The 23,696-nt window shown below is 37.9% G+C and overlaps 1 protein-coding gene across 1 annotated transcript in view; it reads left to right on the top strand.

The window, feature by feature from the left end:
* Positions 1-23,696, top strand: part of LOC136874640 (uncharacterized) — a 173,335-nt gene that overhangs the window by 2,855 nt on the left and 146,784 nt on the right. The window contains exons 2-3 of the mRNA XM_068227902.1: positions 5,541-5,669; positions 11,990-12,085. Coding sequence (XP_068084003.1) covers positions 5,604-5,669; positions 11,990-12,085 — 162 coding nt within the window. The 5' untranslated portion in view covers positions 5,541-5,603. The remainder of the gene's footprint in view (positions 1-5,540; positions 5,670-11,989; positions 12,086-23,696) is intronic.

Here is a 23,696-nt window from a genome sequence, read left to right as displayed (position 1 = left end):
TCTATTCACTGAGTCAAAAGCCTTCGTGAAATATCCACTTCATAGTACATTCCTTTGGGTAATCTTAATGCTTCTTCTATATCCTATAACAGGTATTTTACAGCGTGAAGTGTGCTTCTTCCAGGCATGAATCCAAATTGGCATTCCGGGATTGTTACAGAATCTTGTAATTTCTTCATAAATATTTTGAGGATGTTGTTTTCCAATAAGAATTGGGATCATTTGTCTGTCCTTTTCCCTTGTATAGGATTTTCACTGATGATCTCCGGCATTCCTCAGGTATAGTTCCAGATCTTTAAGATGTTCTGTGTGAATACCATCTGGGCCGGGAGCTCTCTTGACTTTCAACTGATTCATAGTTGCTCTGACTTCATCAAATGTAACCTGGATTACATTTCCATCTGGAGTCATGTTGATTGCAGGGAACGCCTGGGTTTCATTTTCCAGATTCTAGACGCCTTTGAAGTGTTCTTCCCATTCATCCATAGGGATTTCTTGAGACCTTGAAATGATGCCAAAACATATTTTACATTTGTCTCATCATCACTATGAAATTGACATACAAAACAAAACTTACTACGATCTCATTCCCATTATCTTATTGCCATTACATGAATTTAAAATCTCAAATTTAAAACTAAATCAACATGTAAAAAGCTAGCACAAGTGATATTATGAGATAACGAAGGACATTGTATTATTATGACTTGTAAAAAAGTAGTACAAGTCAAAATACTACAATATCCTTCGCTATATCATTAGCAAACTCATTCCTGCCTGCAGTAAAGTATCGATCACCCGAATGTCAACCAGTAGAAATATCGGCTAAGAGAAAGTGTCCCAGTCAGCAAATTCAAATATCTGCGTTATGTATATCTACAAGTGCTGTGACTAAGTAACGTTTTCTTCTTCCTTCGTCAGCAGCCTCGCATCAAAAAATACAGAAATATAGTTAAAATATATTATAATTGTAATCTAGGTCCATTTCAGCCAATAGTAACTCTTTTCAACCAAAGCTTGCCTATTTTTTTCTCCAATGTATTTAACAACACTACCGTCGCCATCAGTGGTGCATGAATCTTCGCTTGTGGCAGGTATTGAAATGAAATGAATGATTGTACAATTTGCAATGACATCTAAAGGAACACAGGTCAAGATATAGTATAGCATGCGCATTCCATCGTGCTTCCCCTGTCCCCTCCCACTCTCTTCCTAGACCTCTTACCCCCTTTCCCCTCTGCTCGTACTCGCAAGCTGCCAGGTTTAAGTTTTCGTCAACAATATCCTTTACAATAATTACAGTGCATAAGTAGTGAGGATTTGTATCTCCGGACCGTAATTGATTCTAGCAGTGATGAAATACTAACGCGGACAGCTAATAAGAAGGAAGGAAGAGTGCGTGTTTGATATTTTCTGAGCATAAATATTCATATACATGCACGGAGGTGGAGAAGCAGGCCTTTTTATACAATTTTAGGTTCAGCCAAGGGGCGGGACCCCTTTGCACGCGGGGCCTGGAGCTACAGCCCCTTTAGCCCCCTTAATCCGGCCCTGATTACCCCACAACAGCTATATCCAGTATTTATTCCTCATGTTTTATCTTAACAGTAGCCTGCCTCTCTTTAATAAGATATTTCCTGATATTTATCGGTGTGTTAAGGAACTTCTTCAGGACCGAGTGAGTTGGCTGCGTGGTTAGGGGCAAGTTACGGTGAGTTGGCATGATTCCAATACCACCACTGGTAGCCATGAATATTGTTTTCCATGGTTTCCCATTTTCTCATTAACCCTAGACCGGGCGTGCCAATTTCTGTCACAATACCGGGAACGCGGTTGAATTTGTCAACGAGTTATGTTTTCAGTTGTTTACAGGCTTCCAATCACATGAACATTTCTTTTAATGGTGTTTATTCTTTTCTTTCAGTGTTATTCTCCAAATAAAATTAAAAACTTATGTAAGTGAACTAATTCTGATAGGGACATGAATACTGCGCCTTTTAAAATATGTTAAGCAGTAGGTATATAATTATCTTAATATAATGGTCATATTTTAATATTTGCACAGTTATATATTGAAGTGGTCTGATAAAATAGCAAAAAAATGACTGGATGAAAGATAAACTTTGTTGCCATGTCCATGAAATCTTTCACATCTTATACCCTGAGCAATGCCATAATATTACTGTGGTTCGCAAATCTCCTCGCGCTTCCTAGAAATGTACAAATTAGTCCAGTATAATAGTTCATCGACCATCTCAGGGTTTATCAACTGCATAAAACAGTCAGTTTCTGTTGATACCTTCCTCGCCTCCTCTTCCAGTCCTGGCAGTATTTTTACAATATTCCTTGCTTTTACCCTCGAAATAAGTTTTCAAAAGTGCATTGTGGACCACATTGTTCATCCATCTCTCTCGAAAATAAATTCCCTTTCGTTATCGTCTTCATAGATCTCACTGTCTGAATTGGCATTCTGCTCCTTATCACTGTTATGATCCTGATCCAATATATTTATAATTTCCTCCTCCCCATCCAAAAAATCTGAGGCAGAGTCCTCTATTTCGTTGGACAACTGGCTCAAAATATCAGGTATGTCTTCATCATTGACAAAACGAGACCTAAAATAGAAATATACTACGTGTAATTATGCTTGACTTTGCCTAATTACTTGAAAAGTACGGAGGAATGGATATTCTAAATAATAAATTATACTTACATGACCAGACGTGCGGTTGACTTTTTCAACCAGTTTCGGGTTCCAAGAGTTTGCTCAAAGTAATTACACACATATCATTTCCACTGTTGTCGAAACTCGACTGAGCGGAAGGTCGAGAGTGAGTGCAAAGGTATTAGTTGCGAGGTGCTGAAAGACTGACAGTTCTAGGAATTACGGCCTAAAATAGCATGCTGGTTGACAAAAAGCAACCATCGTGCCCGGTCTAGGGTTAAGCAAATGCTGGAGCATGTAAAACCAATAATATGTTAATGGAGTAACCATTGATGACCAGAACGAATAAACATAGCACACGTTGGAAGTGTCCCCTACGTTGATATATACAAAATACATTTGATCATAGTTTCGTGAATAGATACGTGTATATACAGAAATCTGTTCCTTGGCAATCAACGCAGTTTTCCACAGGAATGAAGCCCATATTACATGTGTTCATTGTCATTGCAGTTTGTACACTTCTACAGTAAAATATCATTGACTGACAAACACTGCTGTTGAATGAAATGATTTAGGTGAGGCACCTCTCGAGGTATTCAACACAGACAAGTTTCATACCACCAGGGGAACAATAAAAACTGCTAAACATTTAATCCAATTGTCTGATATCGAACCCCCTTCAAGGGGCGCTGTGGTAAGCACCCCTCGGTTCTGTCATTAGACATGACATGAACAGACCAATAAATAAAGTTTGGTAGCATTGTTCAATGAAATGAGCTGAAAGCAGTGTTGTATAAATTTTCGTCTTCCGTTGAACAGATTCTTCTTCTTCATTTCCCATTTCCAGTCTTCTGGATTGAGTTGTGAATCAACGACCTCCTCAGTTTTCTATCTCTCCACCACTCCCTCCCTTCCTTCAATACATCTACTTTTACTCCTCTCTTCTCTGTACTCTCCTTCATGGTATCCATCCACCTCTTTCTGGACATTCCCTGTTGCCTTTCTCCTATTATTTTCTCTCAAAATACTGTCTTTGCAACTCTCTCTTTCTCCATTCACATGATGTGTCCATACAGTTTCAGGTTACTGGCGTCTACCTTGTCCTGCAGTTTAGGAATTCCAATTCTCTCCCTAATTTCTATGTTTTTTCTTTCATCCCTTCATGTCTTCCCTATTATTCTTGCAAGGAATTTCACTTTGACTGCTTGGATTCTGCTTTCATCCTGTTTTGTTGCTGTCCATGTGCTCTCGTGTATATCAAAATTGGAGCGTAACACATTGGGTACAGAATTTTCTTGCATTTCTTTAGCACATTCCAGTCCCACACTATAAATCTCACACATTGATAAAAATTGTTCAGTTCTCTTTCCAGTTTCTCTGTTTATTTCCCCATCATCACCGGGCTGAATGGCTCAGATGGTTGAGGCGTTCGCCTTCTGACCCCAACTTGGCAAGTTCAAACGTGGCTTAGTCTGTAGGTATTTGAAGGTGCAAATATACATCAACCTCATGTGGGTAGATTTACTGGCATATAAGAATTCCTGTGAAACTAAATTCCAGCACCTGGGTGTCTCCGAAATTTGTAAAAATGGTAGGTAGTGGGATGTAAAGCAAATAACAATTATTATATATTATTTTCTCATCTTCTGTAAGTGTACTCCACAAATACTTGAATTTTTCCACAACTTCTAATGGTCTTCCATTTACTTCAATATTCTCTCCTCTTCTCTATTACCTCTCATCACCCCTACTGTTGTACACTTCTCCGCACTTATTTTATTGCATATTCCTCTGCCTTCTGATTCAATACAGTAACTTGTTCTTGTACTTACATATCATCTTCTCCCCATGTTACAGTGTCATCTGCAAAGACTAAGGCCTTTGTCTTTTTTTTCTTCCCATTTCTTGTTGTATTCTCTTGTGGATTTCATCCATGACTGTAATGAAGAGTAATGGTGATAATACACATCGTTGTTGAAATTCTGTTTCAACATTGAACCAGTTTGTTTATCCTATCATAGTTGTCATACTACTGCTCACTTTTCATGTATGGCTTTTATTATTTGGTCTGCTCTGCCTGTCTTCATTTTTTATGAATGCATCGAAGACCAGTTGCCGTGGTACACTGTCATATGCCTTCCCAATATCTACAAATATCATCACTAAATCCTGCCTGAACTCCAAAACTTTTCTCCATAATGTTCCTTTGGTTCAGCAGATTGAAAATATTAGAGTATGGCACTGTATGGAAGTGAAACATGGATAATAACTGTTGCTGAGGAAAATAGAGTTGAAGCCTTTGAAATGTGGTGTTATCAGAAGTTGTTGTTTATCACATGGATAGAACGGGTCTCAGATAAAGTGATAGTTAAATGACTTGTTGAGATGAGGTCTGTTTGTGAACTTGATCCTGAAAAGCAAAAGTTTGATAGGCACTGGGAATTGTTCGGTGAGTTTCAGTTAGTTACCTTGAATTTTTAAATTGAAAACTCTTCTTACTGTGGTTTCATTTCTATGTAAAACTTTATGATTGCGATATCAGCTGCCGTGTAAAACTGGGGGTTGTTGGCTATGATCGTACTATCAGTCATCATGATATCTTCAGTCATGTTAAATTAGGTGATCACCACTGTATTGACAGTCATGTAAGACTGGAGGTCCTTGGCTATGGTCGTAGTGTCAGTCATAGAGAACTTGTGACTCTATAGAAATGACCACGATATCAACAGTCATGTAAAATTTGATGTCTTTTTGCTGTAATTATGATATTGACAATCGTGTAGTATTACAAGCTTGTTGCTTAATCTGTTGACAAATAACCTAGATAATAATGACAGAAAATGATAATATATTTTCTTGGCCTGTTTTTTAGGTAAGGTCATTGGAAGTAATCAACAATCCCGGTACCTTCTAACTACTTCACTTGCAGTGTGAAATGGACCTGGAAATAAAGATCAAAGAAGAACCAGCTTGGCTTGAAGGAACAGGAAATGCTTCACTTGTAAGTCTCATTCCAGATAGCTTTATAGAGATCAGAATTTAACTCTCTAACTGCGGAAGTTGACTTTTGTCAACTTTTTTGCCTAAGACATTCAATGCAGTAATTGATTTTTGTGGACTTGGTATTTCCAGCTATAGTTTCCATGCTTCTTTAATAAAGGCGCATTTAAGGATACAGACAAGTATAGTCATGTATTGACTATGTACTAAGCATTGTTTCAAAACGTTGCCGCCAATATTTGACCTATGTTTATTTCGTATCTTTCACTTGCCCACCCGCCCGCCAACATTCCTGTCAGCTGTCTGGCCGATAGCAGGCTTCACTCAGTAAAGACAGTAAAATAATCTTCAATCTTTTATTGGCCGATTCTGATTTAGACTGTTCAGTAAATTTGGACAATGAAACAAGTGATGATGTGCATAATGATTGTTCGGAAGAAAGTGCCAATGAGGAAGATTTTCATTTTGTATTGGACTGGCGGGATATTAGTGATGACAAAGGAACTGCACTAATGAATGGAAGAATATTGTACAAAAAGCTTCAAAAAAGGGCAATTAGTGCTCCTGACTGCAGAAATTCTGTCATAATGGGACTTCTACAAGAGTATCAGTGCAGTCTGCGGGCAAAATGAGGAAGACCTTCTGATTACATACCTCAAGCGCCTGACGGAGAGGCACTTTCTTGGGGAGCAGCAGGACGAGAGTCACAAACCTAATTGTGTTGTTTGTTCCATATTACCAGCAAAATGTTCACAGAAAGGAAAGGGACTGTGCAAGAGAAAACGGACAGTATTTTTTGTAAGAATTGCCCAGAACAGCCTGCAATGTGTCCAGTTCCATGTTCAGAGATGTATCACAGTAATATGTGTTTCAAGGTCAAATGTCACTGCCAGTTTGCCAGAGCTAAAAATGGTGCAATGGTGTTGAAAATCACTGACCCTTAAACAAATAAAGTTTCAGTTCATTCGGAAAATATGAAAAGAATTACATTTTTCTGTAAGTGTTCAGTTTAAAAGTAGGGCAGCAAAAGAGTTAACCCCTAGTAGCTGAATAAATTTGGCAGGGGCAAAATTTACTGTGTGCTTACTCAACACTAACACCAGCAGTCACTACTTGTAGCATGAGCATTTGGGCGTGGTAAGTTTCTTTATCTGGAAATACGTGACAGTGCACTACACAACACTTAGGACCTACAAACACCAGTATTGATGTACATATTTGGGTCTGGCTAGTGACAAAGTCATTGTTCATGGGTTAGTGAAAGGGTTCTGATGGCGTAAGCCCCCAGATTGGGGCCACAAAGTGGCCAATTGGCCTCTAGCATTTACTAGGGAGACAGGAGTGCATTCTATGCCTCTATGGCTCAGGCAGCAGTGTGTCGGCCTCTCACTGCTGACTTCCGTGGTTCAAATCCCGGTCACTCCATGTGAGATTTGTGCTGGACAAAGAGGAGGCTGTACAGTTGATCTCGGTACTCTAGTTTTTCCTGTCATCTTCCATTCCAGCAACACTCTCCAATATCATTTCATCTGTCAGTCGTTAATCATTGCCCCAGAGGAGTGCAACAAGGGTCATTCCATGTAAAAGGACCTCTGAGGTAAAAAATATCTTTATTTCAATATAGTTTTAATTTGTCAAATTTTAAAGCAGAAGAATTCTTCTATCATATAAGCTGTTAATTTCATTAAAATATTAACTTATTTATTTTATATACATATTTCACTGCAGCTTTCATATTACTGCTGATAAAAAGGGAAAAGGCACCTCACATGTTGGCTACACTGATCATCTGTTGTTTGGCTTCTCAATTGTTGTTTGTGTCAGGCTTGCTATATAGCGGTTCAAGAATCTACTGTGAAATTTTTGAGCAAATAAGGTAAGCTTTACAAGTACGTGGCACTAAATTAAAATATAATGTTCATAAGTTTTACACGCACAACACAGTACTTGATATTATTTTGCTCACTGGAAAGTAATTAACTTACTAATATGAAACTTTCTGAATGTGAAGTTATCCACATGCTTTACATATTACAATAGAAACTTTTGTTTGTAGCATGAATATTTTGTACTCAAAATAAATTGCGCTGTATGATCTTGACCTAATATCAAATTTCACACACCCGTCAGAAAACTTTTTTATTTATGTTGCATTAGAGTGACTTAAATGGGAAATTTTATGAATGTGAGATTAGTCACATGAACTGGATTTTATTATTCTAATTTATTTTTATAACATAACTGTTTTATACTTAGAAATGTATTGTGTATGTGACCATAACTTTACCATATCACAGAATTTTTCTGTGACTGTGTTACACCTCATGCAAGTTAAGTTTATGTGTTTGTTTATTTGAGGCAGTGGTCCTAATAATTCACATTGTTGCAGATCAATCAATAATGTCGTCCACTGAGACATCATGGGCATTTAGAGAAAAACTTAAACAGGATCCAGAAAAGTAAAAAGCGTACCTAATCCAAGAGCGAGAAAGATTTTAATTACGAAGGGAAAAACAAAAACAAGCACTTCAAAGTGATGAAGTGAAGTTAAAGCAAGAGCAAGATAGAATAAGACAGAGGCGGCACAAGGAATTGTTAAAATCAGCACGTGAGTTGAGCAATGCATCTCCAACAAAGGGTTCATATAGGAGCAGGAGATCATTAGGGAAAGCAGTTTTCAAAGTGAAGAGAGGTTTACCGAACAGTCCAGCAAAACGTAAAGCTGTAGTAGCAAAACTGTTCGTTGAAGAATTACCTGAATTTGGAAAAAGATTGAACTTACTAGGTACATAAATTTAGAAAAGATTCTGGTAAAAGACTCAATAAAGAAACAAAAGATAATGTTGATGATGATAAAATAATCTCTGTGATGATATGAGCAGGACTGAGCCAGGAAAAAAAAGTCATTAAGAATGCTCAAACTGGCAAGAAAGAAGCTGTACAGGAACGTGCAATGATGAAGCTTGTGAGCTTCGCCCACCCGTTTCCTCTATGTCATTACCATTAGAGGAAAGTGTAGGCGTATTTCCACGTAGTGCACACGATTTATTAGTCACTCTTGTGCTTTGACTGTATGTCAGGAATATGTGCAAAATGTAAGTCAGCCTGCAATTCTGTTCAAAATATAATTTGTGATGACGAGAGAATCAGTAATGAAATTAAATGGCCACAATGGAAAGATGTGGAAGGACATCCTCAAATTGTCATTGAAACAGGAACTGTACCTGAATGTGTGAAGAAAATACGGATGCACTTGACAGTTATGTGAAAAGAAAACACTTTGAAGATGTTTGCAGAGAACTACACTGCTGTGAGTTAAACCACCATTTTCACTGCTGTTGTTTGGTTACCGTGTTTAAATATGTGCAATTATGCCATTATAAGTGATGACTTGTCATACAGAAGATATTCTGTTTGGGCATTTCTTAAAACCTTACTACAAGACTTGAAGCTAAAAGTTCCAACTGTTCATCATGTGAAGATTTTCTCTGATGGCTGTGCTGCACAGTTCAAGAACCGCTTCACATTGTTAAATGTCACACATTTTCAGTCTGACTTCAACATTTCTGGTGACTGGAATTTTTTTGCCACTTCCGATGGCAAAGGAGCAGTTGAAGGTGTTAGGGGAACTTTGAAAAGGACTGTTTGGCGAATGGTCAAATCGTGGCAAGTTATAATAAACACGTCTAATGGATTGTAACAGTCCTCTTCATATCATCGTCATTCCTGGATGGTCGTTGCCTATTCCGAGCCTCCCATTAAAGAAGGTGTATCTGTAACCTTTCAACAAGAAGATTTCAGTTTTACTCCATCATATTCAAGAAGAAGAGGATGAGGAAACAGATGTGAAGTCTGGATCCTTATTAAGCAGCAAGGACGATACTAAAATTGAACCAAGTGACTCTTTGCTTGATTATTTAACTGCTACAGCAAAGTCTAGCAGAAAAAAAAAAAGACTTCTTTGCTGTTGTGATGGAGTATGAGGAAGAAACTATTCAAGTTTTGCTCAAGTATATGAATCCCAGTGGGAAGTGTTGGGTGAGGCCAGCAAATGGGAAGGCATGTCAGTGATTTCGTTTTTTAGGTGATTATGTTTGTGTTTGCTTTATATTAATGTTTGCAACAATGTTTTTTAAATTAATTAGTATAAGAGCAATGGTCCTTTGTTTTATTCTTTTGTGAATAAACAGGTTTCAATACATTGATTTCATCCTGTTTTGAGTTGTTATAAAACCAATATTTTGTTAACTAAAAGGTCTGCAACTTTGCTATGTGCACTTATTGTTCGTTTCCATCTGTATCATTTGTTTTCATTTCTTTTTTTCTTAGGTTAACACAGCTTTTAGTTTCAATTATGATTTATATTAGCCCCTGTTTTCACTGAATTTTATTGCAGTGAGTTGTTTTGTGCTCAACATGATGATGTAAATATTGTATATTGTGCTGTTCTTGTTTTCGTCATGTCTGTTTTGTTTTTTCATTTGTTCCTTCATTATGTTTTTTGGCACATTTTTAGCTTGTATTATGTAAATTATTTCAACCCCTCCCTTTGTTTCACTGAAGATGGCTCAAACGAGCCGAAACATGTTTGAATTTGATTACTCCATCTAATGATGGAATTGTATGATGTATTGAATTAGGGGGATACACTTAATTTTTACCTTTGTAAAGCATGAAAGCTTGGAAGTACAGGCAACCGCAAGTGAAGCAGGGACCATTGTGAACACCAAAGAATACAGTGCACCGAGCATGCACAGATACACCTCTGCTGTACGCTGATTTCTTTGGATTTCCTTAATCATCTGTTTTGTATGCACATTGTACGCACTTCTCCCATTAATAAATTTATCAGCTGTTACGTTACTGAGGTTAGGATGGATACTGACAATGATTTTTTACAACCTTGACCCATTGAAGAAGAGGAGGTACTATTTTTTGCAAAAAGAAAAAGAAATGAAAATTACTTAGGTAACAGAAATTAAATATCTTTCTTTAGTTATTTATGTACAGTATTGTGTTCATGAACTATGAGGAATTTGGAGAAGTCTGAAACATACAAGTGTTCCTGTTCTCTTACTTTATTTCATATTTTGTGTTCACAGAAATAAAATGTAGGTTATGTCAACAGAAATAAAAAATTGTTTATAGGTCTAACATCAAAATTTTGCATAATAGGTCAAAATTACAAACCTTTAAATTGTATAATTATAGAAATATTACATTAGTTAATATTTAAATAAAATACATACCTTGCGTGTGTCTGATTCCCTTTTAACAGTTTTAAAACTTGCGCTAAGCTATTTGTTGTTGCTGAGAGGTAACATCAAGGAAACATTATATGTAATGTATTCCTCTTTCACATTTCAGCATTTATTGGATTGTGTTACTCCTGTTCCTTGGAGTTCATGAACGAGAATCCATTCAAAGACAACATGCTTTAGACTGCGGACTAGTTCCGACCGTCAGGGATCGATGCAAAGAGTTAGTAGGAACGCCTGACTGCAGTACACGGATGAATACATGAATGCAGTTTTGACTGTGTTGGGAAGGATTTTTTGTATTGCACATGTGCAAGGAGACCATGTACTGGTACAGGGACTGTGTTGGAAAGAAGTTTAGTGATACATTGAATGTCAAAAGACCTATTCCTTTCTATTCATATAATAAGAAATGAAAGCTCTCCGAATGTTCATTGCATCTTCCTTTCATCACATCCTCATAGATTATGAAAGAGGTTCTGGAACAGCAGATGTACTTGCCAACACTCCTGGCTCAGCACTGATAGTGTTCTCATCCCCACATAACACTATGTACATCCTCGTAGTCGTAAAACATTTCATTTGAAGTTTCTTTGAGTGTTGCCCACATCACGTCTTTCCCAGGAATATGTCCGATGTTTTTTTTTCATTTTTATACTTGGAAGCATTAAATTATGTTGACTGACATGGAATTGTCTCAAGGCATATGAGAACAGTTCATATGATTTATTGTTTGTGTCTGTGGCTGCTTACTTCCAAAATTCTGTGCAAGATGTCTCCAATTCAAACTAGTAGTTATGCCTAGAAAACTTTTCTCAGTTAATATTTGGATAATATTCTTGTCATTTCCATGACATTAGGTGTGAGCAAGGATAGTAACACCAATAGCAATACAGCTTTTGGTTTTAAGAATTCTCTCCTGGTAAAAACCTTCCATAAACATTAGCAAAATTTTGAAAATAACTGTAAAACTGGCAGGTAAAGGATTACCATGCTCTTTTGTTGGTGACTGTATTTGTAGAAATGTGTTACGTGCTTACCTAATATATCTTCTTTTCCACAGGAAAATATTGAACATGTAACACAAATTATAACTCTGAAAAAAGAAGCCAAATCGGAGTTAACAGAGCCAGGGCCAACAGAGAATTGTTCATTTGAGGTAATGTACATAATTTGAATTGACATTGTCATGTAATGAAAATGGTTTGAATATGGCTCAACAGGTATCACTGGTTGACCCTTCATTTCAATGTGTATGATTGATAGTACTATGGAAAATATACTTTTTTATGAGATTGACTGTTTACTTGCTTAAATTTTCATATCTCGCTCAAGGTGTTCCAAGATCTTGCATTAGGTATGACGTAGCAGATAGGATGGCTCCAAAGACCTCATTTAGGAATTGGCATTATTGCTATTAATACTTTTGCTTGCATGAATATCTTCAAACACAAATTTCCTATAAGATTCATTCTTTTATTACTGTTGAGCAAAAATATAGACATACCTAAGTTATGCTAGGGTATTAATTACGCAAGAAAATATTGTAGTTGCTCAAGAATTGTCAGAAGGTTTATTATTTAACTATGTTGAGAGGACGTATGCTTTGTAAGAGTGGCCTGTTTATCGTAGGTGAAGCAATAAGTAACTATCACACCTATGAGGTGATATTTCAGACTTTTGACAGCTGTTTCCCAGATTCCACCAAGTGTGACGCTGCAGGAGGGATTAAATGCCATGTCAGTCCCATGCCTGCAGTTGCAGTGAAGTGTTGTTTTTATTGTGGGTTGTCTTGCGGAAATGCCTTGGCTGCTCTGAAGGAGTTCTTGCCATTACCCCTGTAAATGTTCAGGGGATGACTTATGAGAATGAAATCGAAGAAGAGCAGGGAGAAATATAGTTATGGTGAGATCAGGTATCGTGTCTATGAGACAGCGTTGGTAGCTAGGCAGTGTGGTCTTGATCGGCCTCACTACGTTTCTTCTGAGCATTGGTCAAGAATAGTCTATTCCAGCGTTAAGGAATGGATGTGTCGGGGTTACGTGCATCCTTGTTGTATTTCACATTAATTCTACAGAAGTGTCAGCATTCTACTTCTAACACTTGTGACGTGCATGAGTGTGGCTTCTTTACCATTCCTGTTGCTGATGGGATTGAATTAGAGATGTGTTTTAGAGTGGATTGCCAGGATGAAGTAGTCGAAGGTGATCGGCCTTGAACATTAATGTATATTAGCTTTGTTAGTTGATGGTATGGATTCAGATAGATGTGGTATTTTGACTCCACTGGAATTAGGGCATTGTTCAGTCCTCTGCTGCCATAAAGATTTCCTTGTTGATCTGTGATTGGGTGTATAGTCTTAATATAAGTTCATAGCTTCCTACACAGTATTAATGCAAGATTTGTGTGCGGTGTTCAAATTGAATTTGGAATTGTGAACTTTAATTTCACTCCATGGGTTGTTTGGAGCAATGTGAGTCAAGTCGCAAACGATAAGCAACTACTCTTTGTACTTTGTTTAATGTCGAAACTTTTGTTATGAATAGATGCTTGGCTGTAAGAAGCGTTAGTGGTGTTCTTTAATCTGTGAGAAGAATTTGAGCATCACGTTTTGATTTCGGCCAACTCAAGGCATCTTAGTTCAGCCATTTGGCACCATGCCAACAAAGTGTATTATTGAAAATTATGTTCATTTGTAGCCATTTGGACACCAAGTTAGAGGGTTTGTCCTCGGTCAGCATATGGTACCACTCATTGTGTGGCGTTTCAACAATCGAACACCACGACAGCAAAACAATTTGAGAACACAACACAGGAAGCATCAGTGTCAATTGTGAGCACAACAACAACAACAAAGTTCAGCGGTTATCCCAATGCGAACATCACACCAAGTTCTGAGGGATGTCACAAAGCACAAGATAGGACAGGAAGCGATGGAATATCTGCGCCGGTACCAAGCTGAAATGACTGCGACTGAGGATTGGATCTTACACAGAACAAGAAATAGAACAATTACCAGAAATAACGACATATGCGATAGTTTAAAGACCAAAATTGAATTTAATAATAAGAACAGTGGGAGGATAAATCAAAGATAAAAAATAAAGTTAAAATTTCTGGTATTTAAAATAAATAGCATCTAGAAAGATTTTAAATTAAGAGGAAAGCATCTCAGATATCAGACTTTAAAATGGCATTCTGCAGACGTAATTGAGATATCAGTTACGATAACAGAAATTCAGATGTGTTGTAAACCACAGAAATTAGGATTAATGCATGTTTACAATTTCAGTATCTTCTGAGCTTGGTATTGAAATTTGTAGAATTATGAGTAGTCTTCATATTTGCAGGAACTATATTCATGTCATGCACAATATACAATACCGCTCATTTCCTGGTAGGTGTGTCCCTATATTTTACCAAATTAAATTACATTGCCTTAGGTAAGAATTTATTTAGACCAAACCTTATCACATACTTGCTTTTTTACCTTAAAGGAACTTCAGTGAATACATAAGCCAATAAAAATATAAAAAATGCACAAGGGGAGAACCAAGAAAGAAACAGTAATATATAAATACATAAATTAAGGATAATCAAGGTGAAAAGAGGAATTGTAGCAATGAAATTTGAAATAACAGTAACAAAGTTAATTTTAACAAGGAAGCTGAAAATGAAATACTTAAAATCCAACAAAAATTAAGTAAAATCATTACCATGACCAAGTTTTGATACATTGAATACACCAACACGGGCATAGATCATAACTAAGGTTGCAGGTCACAAAATTCAGTAATCACCACCACCAACAACAATACGACAGTAAGGCAGGCATTATCTAATTGTAAGGCAACATCTCACAATAATGAAAATAGTGGTGTCAAGCAAAGAAAAGAATGAGGTGAAACCAGACCATAAATAACCCAAGAGAAATAAAATAAATGGTGGGCAAGTTACCAAATAAATACACAAAAATGAACTCACTTGGATATCCACTTCGGAACAGAATTACAGTGATCAAAGTGCATTAGCAGACAACTACTAGGAAACCCTAGGTGGTCAACCTCGTGAATAGACCACTCAGTTTCAAAAAAATATTGAGTTTTGAATATTACACTGCTGATAACTTTAAATGAAGAGTATCCAATTCTTCAAAATAAGTTTTATACTGCCACATAAGAACAGTCATGTGCCAATCATTAAGACAGCAATTATGGATTACTTGGTCCTAATAACAAATTTCACATAATTAAGTTGGAGATACCTTCAGTGGACACGATGCATTTAGCACTGGTTAATTATTTCCAGCACAAAATATTCACATCTTGAAGTAAGTTAATGGCACCATATATCAAACACCCTTTAAAAATCAAACACTTCACACATCTTGTTGCAAAATAAAGATATCAGTAAGTTTAAGTTATGTTTGAGATTTCTACATTTACCCCTCTAAACTTAGCTTTATGTCAATCGATAGGTCAAAAAGTCATTACCGTGTTGGCGAGTGTGGAGGAAGTCTCAGAACTTTGGTGTTGGCAGGATATTAATGAGATAATAGTATTGTTACTAAGGTGCAGTGTCCCTCTGATGATCTGTTTTTGCCGATAAAATAGTGTCTTCAGAAAGTATCCTTTAAATAATATGTTGTATTAACATACATAAATGTTCATTAATTTCTTCACCCATCTTCATATTTATTTCTAAAATAAAGTACTGTTCAGTGTTTGACTTCCATTTTAAAATTTTGAAAGGTCAGTTGATAACTGAGGTTCATTCAATACATAAACTACCCTTAATATCGAACACCACTGAAAATTGTTTTAATTTGTAGTACTGTTTCCTTTAGTACTGAAGTCCACATTTCAGTGCTCATGACTGTTGAGTCATCTATCTGTAACTTGAGAGGGCCTGACTTTGAACCCTCATCAGGTTTAGTTAGATTTCTTTTACGATGTCTTGTGTCTGTTTGATGTCGTACGTTGTTCTAATCACTTTACTTAACAATTCTCTCTCTTTCCAAGTGTTCTGGACATCAGCAAATGAAGTGGTGGCAACAAGAGGGGATGTGCCAAGGCAGTTGCCCCCCACTCTTTGGAAGAAATACATTTTTATTACTAGAGAAACTAGAAAACAGAAAATGATGTTTTTTGCCGTTCTTGCTTATTTTCATTAACCAGTGTTCAGAGCTTTGGCAATGGTCAAAATTAAGACTCCAAACAGGGGAAATGTCTTAAAAGCCAAAGTTTAAACCTATTGAAAACATGAAACGGTGTCAATATACATTATCTGCCTTGACTGAAGCTGTCCAACAGGTTAAGTCCGGTATGATGTCCAAAATGCAAGCATCTAAAACATACCAGGTCCCTTTAACAACATTAAACGACAATCTGTTTGGGCGTCAGAAGATTCAGACTGCCCTTGGCCAGAAGCAATTCCTGAGTCCACGAGAAGTTTGCATTATTGAATTACTAATCAACATGGTTAAGAGAGGATTTCCATTGAAGAAAAATAATTTACTTGACTGTGTTCAGCAAATTGTGCAGTCATCAGGAAGGAGGACCTAGTAAAACCTGGTTCAGATGTTTATTGGGACAGCAAGGGCAGAGCTGCTATCCCGGAAGAGAGATTACGTTATTGTGCTGCGGGACTATCGTGTTACCTGGAATCTGAAGATTTAAGATCTAAGCAGGATCTCCAATGCAGACGAGGCAAGTTTTAGTTTTTAAGGTTTCGGGAAATTACCTTGTAGTCAAAGTTAACAGCTTCAATTTACGGCAACCTCTAAAGAGTAGGTAGGCATAACAATGCTCAGAAATTTGTGTGCTGATGGACGTTGTGCCCCTACAGTGATCATCTATAGCAACATAACAAAGATGGTGTACCGGAGTCATGGAGGTAGAGAAAAATTACACTTCCTGTTATTCTATTTCTTGATGGACACAGGAGTTATTTATCTCTTCAATCAGCAAGAGACTGGCGAAGGCAGCCTTTCATCCCGTTTCACTTCCGATAAGAAGTTAAAGATGAACTGGAAGAATTCTTGCCTCCTCATTGTCTTGATAAGTTCAATGACATGGTGGAGAAAAGCAGAATGATGGTGAACCAGAGTTGTATGCTTATTGGAAAAGTGTTACAACTCGGTACATTGAAACACGTGAAATAAATTTGGCTAATCAAAATGAAACGATGACAGATAGTTCATCAGAACAAGATGATGATGATCAGGGTAGAGATGGTTTGACGTGGAATGATCAACATTTAGATGTACCTTCTCCCAAGAAGGATCTTCCTTGTCCCGTCATTTTGAAGAGGGGAGTAAAATTTTACAAGCCAAAATTATTGAACGAGCATGAAATTGCTTCGGAACTTGCTTACTCACCCACTTCAATTAATAGCATGGATTCTTTCAAAGATTTTCTCAAAGTTCCTCACATACCATAAAAACTTATCAGTTTATATTAACGAAAGTATACACGATATTTTGAAAGCAGTGCAGCGAAGAATTGAAGAGAAAGAAAGCAAACAAGGACGATTAAAGACCCATTCCACTCTATGTGGGAAGATAGAGATAAGAAAGTGATTTTATTGCTTTTCAGGATATTTTAATATGTATTAATATAGCTCCTCTTCTGTTGTGATTTATATTTAAGAATCATTCTGTTTTATTCGGAGAGCCTTAGTGGCTTAGGCGGCAGTGCATCGCCTTCTCACTGCTGGCTTCCATGGTTCAAATCCTGGTCATTCCATATGTGATTAGTGCTGGACAAAGCAGAGGTGGGGCAGGTTTTCCTCCAGTTACTCCAGTTTTCCCTGTCTTTCATTCCAGCGGATTTAAACAGAATGGAAACAAAGTTTAAGGAACATAACAATAATGTCCTTTAGTTGATTTCTCAATCGTCATAACCGTGAGGCCCTGTAGGACAGTACGGCGGCATCTTATTGTTGTTATTGCTCTATTAGCACCACCCAGAGGACACGTGTAGGGTACTTCAACAGTTACCACAGTTTATGGGAATACGATGAGTGTGATGAGAATGGTGACAGACTGCTTGAATGGATGGACAAGAGAGACCTTAAGCTAGTCTATGATGCTAAGGACATAGGGACGTTCCACTCTGGCCACTGGAATAAAGACTATTCACCCGATCTCTGTTTCGTTTCTTCCAATCTCATGATGACACTCCCAGTACACAGGCAAGTACTGAAAAATTTCCCTCGAAGTCAACATAGACCCATAATTTACAAAATTGGCCTGCAGATACCTGTCCTTAGGTCTATACCAAAATCTCATTGGAACTTTCAAAAATCTGATTGGAATGCTTATGCATTTGCACACTGATGCCAATATAAGATGGATAGCCCCAACTTCAGAAAATTAGGGTAGGTTTGTTGGACTAATAAAATCTTTAGCAAAAAGAACCAATCCTCGAGGCTATCAGAAGGATTACATTCCAAGTTGGAATGAGGAAACCAGTCACTTGTCCGCTGAATATGACAAAGAATGTAGTCAGGAGAAAGCAATCGAACTCCATGAATCCTTAGATAATGCTAGAAGAGAGAAGTGGGTAACAACTGTAAGGGATCTTAACTTCACACATTCCAGCAGAAAAGTCTGGTCTCTCATCCACAAGCTCGATCCAACTTCCACACTCACGAACCTGCTACGCTGGCATAGCAGGGAGAGAGGTGATACTCCCACGTGGTGCGTCCCAGGTGGCGGATAGGGGCTCCTAACTGGCTTGCCGGTGGACTTGAGAGAAATAAAATACCTCTCGCAGACCAAACACACAACCCCCTGTGGGTGGGGGACGCAGATGAAGAATACACCCATGGTACTCCCTGCCTGTCGTAAGAGGCAACTAAAAGGGGCGACCAAGGGATGATTGTCTCGCAACCATGAAACTACTTGTGATTAGTACCACCACGTGGAGAGCATCATGGGTCTCTTTTACTTGCGGGTAGTACCACTATATTAGTTACCAAATAGGTTTGTGATTAGTAGCACACAGGAGCACCGTGCGGTCGGCTTTTGCAGTGCCTGTAATTAGTACCATCATATGAGCAGGATCGTGGGATGATAGCTACCATGGTTCTGCCTTGCCTCTGATTAGTACCCACTATATGAGGAACACCACGGGATAGTGCAGGTCCCTGTGGTTAGTACTCTTATGTGATGAACACCATAGGGTTGCGTTGCCTGTAAATGGTGCCGCAATGTGACAAAAACCGTAGGTCTGTATTATATGTCGAATTTCATAACCTGTGAGTAGTACAGTAATGTATGGAACACCGCACGTCTCTGCTTCTTTTGAATAGTACCGCAACATGACCAATACTATGGTTTTACTTTCCTAGCAATAAGTACCTTTATGAAGAGCCGATAACTTAGATTTTGGAGCCCCTTTAGACTGCAAGCATCATCAGTTCAGTGTTATGCAATAGCAGCAGTCCCTTCATCAGGAATCCTATTGTTTTACGTCAGTTTCTATGTATGTAAGTCATTGCGGGTCGCATCCACTGATTGTTTTAAATTCATCTCTGTCCATTCATTCTTTGTCCTCACGTTTTGAATTCTGGTCAGTGGAGAATTTTGGACTTTTTATTTGTCATTCCGTTTCGTCTTATTTCGTACCATAGGGGCCGATGACCTCGATGTCAGGCCCCTCTAAACAACAAGCATCATCATCATCAACTTCCACACCATCAAGAAATCACTCCTCAATTAATATGGAAACCATAGCTAATCACCTCGTCTCAACATCGCGGATTTCAGGGGATAAGAAATTCACCGAGTGGGTTAAATTGGAACTAAGGCAGAGAAAACAAGATACCCAGCCAAATGACCAGTATGCAAGTCCATTTTCTCCAGAAGAGGTGCAAAAAGGTTTGGACACTCAGAAATGGTAAAGCTGTAGGACTTGATGGCATATACCCTGAACTTATAAAGAACTGTGGTCCAGCTACCAAACGTTGTCTTGCTTCTTTCTTCAGTTATGTTCTACAATCGGGCTGCCTGCCTGCTCCATTCAAAACAGCTAAAATTATAGCTATCTTGAAACCAGGCAAGGATCCCAAATCACCTCAAAGCTATAGACCCACGTCTCTACTAAGTGTTACATACAAGCTTCTAGAAAGACTGATTCTCAATAGAATATCTCCTGCAATTGAACACTTTATTCCTCTTGATCAAGCTGATTTCTGGCATGGTCGAGACTGCGGTGATCCGGTTCTCGCTTTGACTTCCTTCCTTGAAGCAGGATTCGAGAGGAAAATGAAAAATCTATGTGTTCCTTGATCTCACGGCAGCTTATGACACCGTTTGGAAAGAAGGCCTTCACCTGAAACTCATCAGGACTATACCATGTCTTAAAATTTTCACCCTGATAAAAAATATGCTCAGTAACAGATTTTTCCAAATTCATACAGAACATTTCCATAGCTGATTCCACAAACGTAATAAAGGCTTGCCACGGGGATCAGTCTTGTGTCCCATTCTCTTCAGCTTATAGTGTACATCCATGATCTCCCAGACACCGTATCTTGCAAGTTCATCTATGCAGATGATATCAACCTCACCATACAAACAACAGACTTCAATGAGGCAGAAGACATTCTATCCCAAGACCTTGACAAGATGGGTGATTATTTCAAAAAATGGCGCCTGAAGCCTAGTCCACTAAAGACAGAGGTAGCTGCATTCCACCTAAATAACAGGCTGGCAAACTTTCAACCTACGATCAGGTTCGGAAACCACACACTGCATTGTAATACTAACCCAAAATATCTTGGTGTAACTTTAGACAACTCCCTAACCTATCTACGCCATCTTGAGACTCTGCCTGCTAAACTTAAAAGCCGTAACAACTTGCTGTGTAGACTAGCTGGTACTTCACGCGGTGCAGATGCATGCACACTATGAACAACTGTGCTAGCAATAGTATATTCACCAACTGAATATTACTCCTCTGTATGGCTCAATAGCTCCCACACTAGTCTGATTGATGTCCAACTGCACCACACAATGTGAATTATATCTGCTACATTGAGCTCTATCTCTATTCAATGGTTACCATTACTGAGCAACATTCAGCCTCCTCACATCGGGAGGCAAAGCGCCCGTGTTAGACTGTGGATCAGGATAGTGAAGAACAGTTACCTCCCAATACATCAGGATGCAGATGAAAATGTCGTAATGAGACTCAGGTCATGGAAACCTACCTGGAAGACGGCAAAGGGATTAGTTAATTCACATTTCAAGCCTGATGAAATATGGAAACGTGAATGGTCTCAATCACACCCTCATGGTATTGTCAACATCAGGGATCCAAGTACAAAGTTGCCTGGGTTCAACCTTCCTCGCTCCACCTGGACCACACTCAGTAGAATACGCTGCGGAGTAGAAAGAATTGCTTCTGCTCTGCATCAGTGGGGCCAGAAAGTCTCTCCAGCTTGTGACTGTGGTGCTGATGTGCAAACCATCCTGCACATTCTAAAGGACTGCCCTCTGCAAGCTTTTGCTAGTTCCATCGAGGACATTCACTGAGTAACCCCTGAGGCACTCTCTTGGCTGGAAGAGCTCGACATTTGTCTCTAAGAAACTGAAAGACCCCCACATTGAATTTTTTAATGTGGAGGTTATATATATATATATTGTATGTATATAAAGTCAATTTTTTTGTGCCTGTTAAGAATTTGTACATAGTCCATTGTCAACTGTACGCTAAATAAATAATAATGTCCTTTAATTGTACTCAGAAACTTGAATGTCTTCTTGAGTAGGACTCTGCCAATCTGTGACATTGAAGGGAGAGCTTTTAACCTCTACTACCTTGCATTTTACACACAGCAGCATTGTCAACACTCGAGCTTCATTCCTAAATGATGTGACGTAAACACTTTTACCATAGTGTGTCAGTTGGACCTACAGATAGATACATTTCTTGATTTAACAATGTTTTAGACAAACAGTTGTATAATGTTCATGTTCTTTTCTCACATTACATATGACATTAAATTTATTCTGAAATGGTGCCCAGATTATTCATAATGTTTTTTAATACATCATCATCATCATCATCATTATCATATCATCTCTAAGTTAATTTGGTTGCATCTGTCTGTGATGTGCAGGAATTGAATTCAGTTAGACGGAGCCTGTAGAGTTCCAATTCCATAAGTTGAAACTTCTATTACTGAGTAGGTTTTGTAGTTCTTCCCAAATTTTGATTGCCTCCTGTAATTCTCCCATGTAGAAAATACAGTTGTCTACACAGAAGTCTTGAATTCATGATGTTTGCTGGAGAAGGGAAGCCTGTATCTTCTTAATTGAATTTCTTTGGTGTCTTATGGCGAGGAATGCCATTCTGTAAGTTACAGTCAGGAGACCATATGTTTTGATTGGCTATTTTGCCTATCATGCAAGAGTAAACATTGTAAGTTGTAAATGTTATGGTTGAATATCACATGATGGTACATTTTCCTATTTCTACTCTTAATGCAATGTCCTGGGCCCACAATCAGATTATTATAGGGAATAGATGTTCTTGAATAGATGGCCCTACAAGCAGGAAGTCATTGACACTTATGCCATTGTCAATTTTGAACGAAGTGATGAAAACTACAAGAGTTTTTGTTGATGAACTTCACTGCTTTATGACAGGGTGATGCGAATTTAATGTTTTTCTTCCTGTAAGGGTTTCACATTTATTTATTTCACGTGGATAAGTGACTGATATTCTTACATGGATTTAACATATTTCTGCCAAAATTTCTCATTGTGTTTCAGTCTTTTTCTCCAAAGGCAGGACATGCCGAGCTGCCATTTGTTTAGATCTACCAAGATTTAAAGGGTCTTCCTTAATATGGAGTTCTACAGTGTATATGCCTGAAGTGTCTGTTATCATGTGTCGCTGGAATTCTGCTTCACACACAATTTCCTGTAGTGTCTACCTCTTGTATGTTCCAAAATAGTTGAATTTTGTTTTGTAAGTTATGTAGGAATAGAGATTGATGCGGTGTAGTTTTGTCATCTTCCTTTCATGTTTGTAGGTAACTGTCAGTTCATCCCAATTTTATGTTTTGGAGAACATGGTAGTTTTCTTGATTTTTCTGCTCCATTATTAAATGGTGCATGATAACTTGAGTTCTCGGTCATAGGTGAGTTTAAGGAATGTGGAAAATGAAGTCAGCAAGTGTTAAGTCTCCAGGGATGTTCCAGTAGGACAGGTGATGATCAGTTATTTTAGAAAGGACAGTGCAGTCAATGTTGATATTGCGATTGCTCTAATCGAAATAAACTTGTGATGAGGATGGTGTTTGCTTGTAAAGTGAGATATTTGAATACCTGTAGTTTTTAGATGTTTCTTGTCTTCTTGATTTGTAGCTTTGGAAAAACACGTTGTGAAATGCACCTGCTTGTGAGCCATTGTTGAGAATTGTTCAAGCGCTCTGGAATCCACCATACCAATTTTTTTATTATCCTGAGGGCAGTGCTAATTAAGAATTCATTCCCTTTTACAGCACATACCATGCAATTTACTAGTGTTTTATTTCAATGTCTTAGTATTAGCCTCAAAATATTCTATGGGATTAATCTGGAGGACAGTTTAACTTCAAACAAATGTGTGCTTCATTTTCTTAAAATGGTTAGATCTCTTGTTGACAATTACGGTTCTTATCACTCTTGTGATAAACCTATTTCTTGATTGCCGACTGTTTTTTTGTGTCCCTCGTTGGGAGAATTTGATTGTTGTTTCATGTGCTACTGAACG

The sequence above is a fragment of the Anabrus simplex genome, chromosome 5, assembly GCF_040414725.1.
Source record: "Anabrus simplex isolate iqAnaSimp1 chromosome 5, ASM4041472v1, whole genome shotgun sequence".
NCBI classification, from domain to species: Eukaryota; Metazoa; Arthropoda; class Insecta; order Orthoptera; family Tettigoniidae; genus Anabrus; species Anabrus simplex.
The sequence above is the reverse complement of the archived record's forward strand: the minus strand, read 5'-3'. Positions and strand labels throughout refer to the sequence as shown.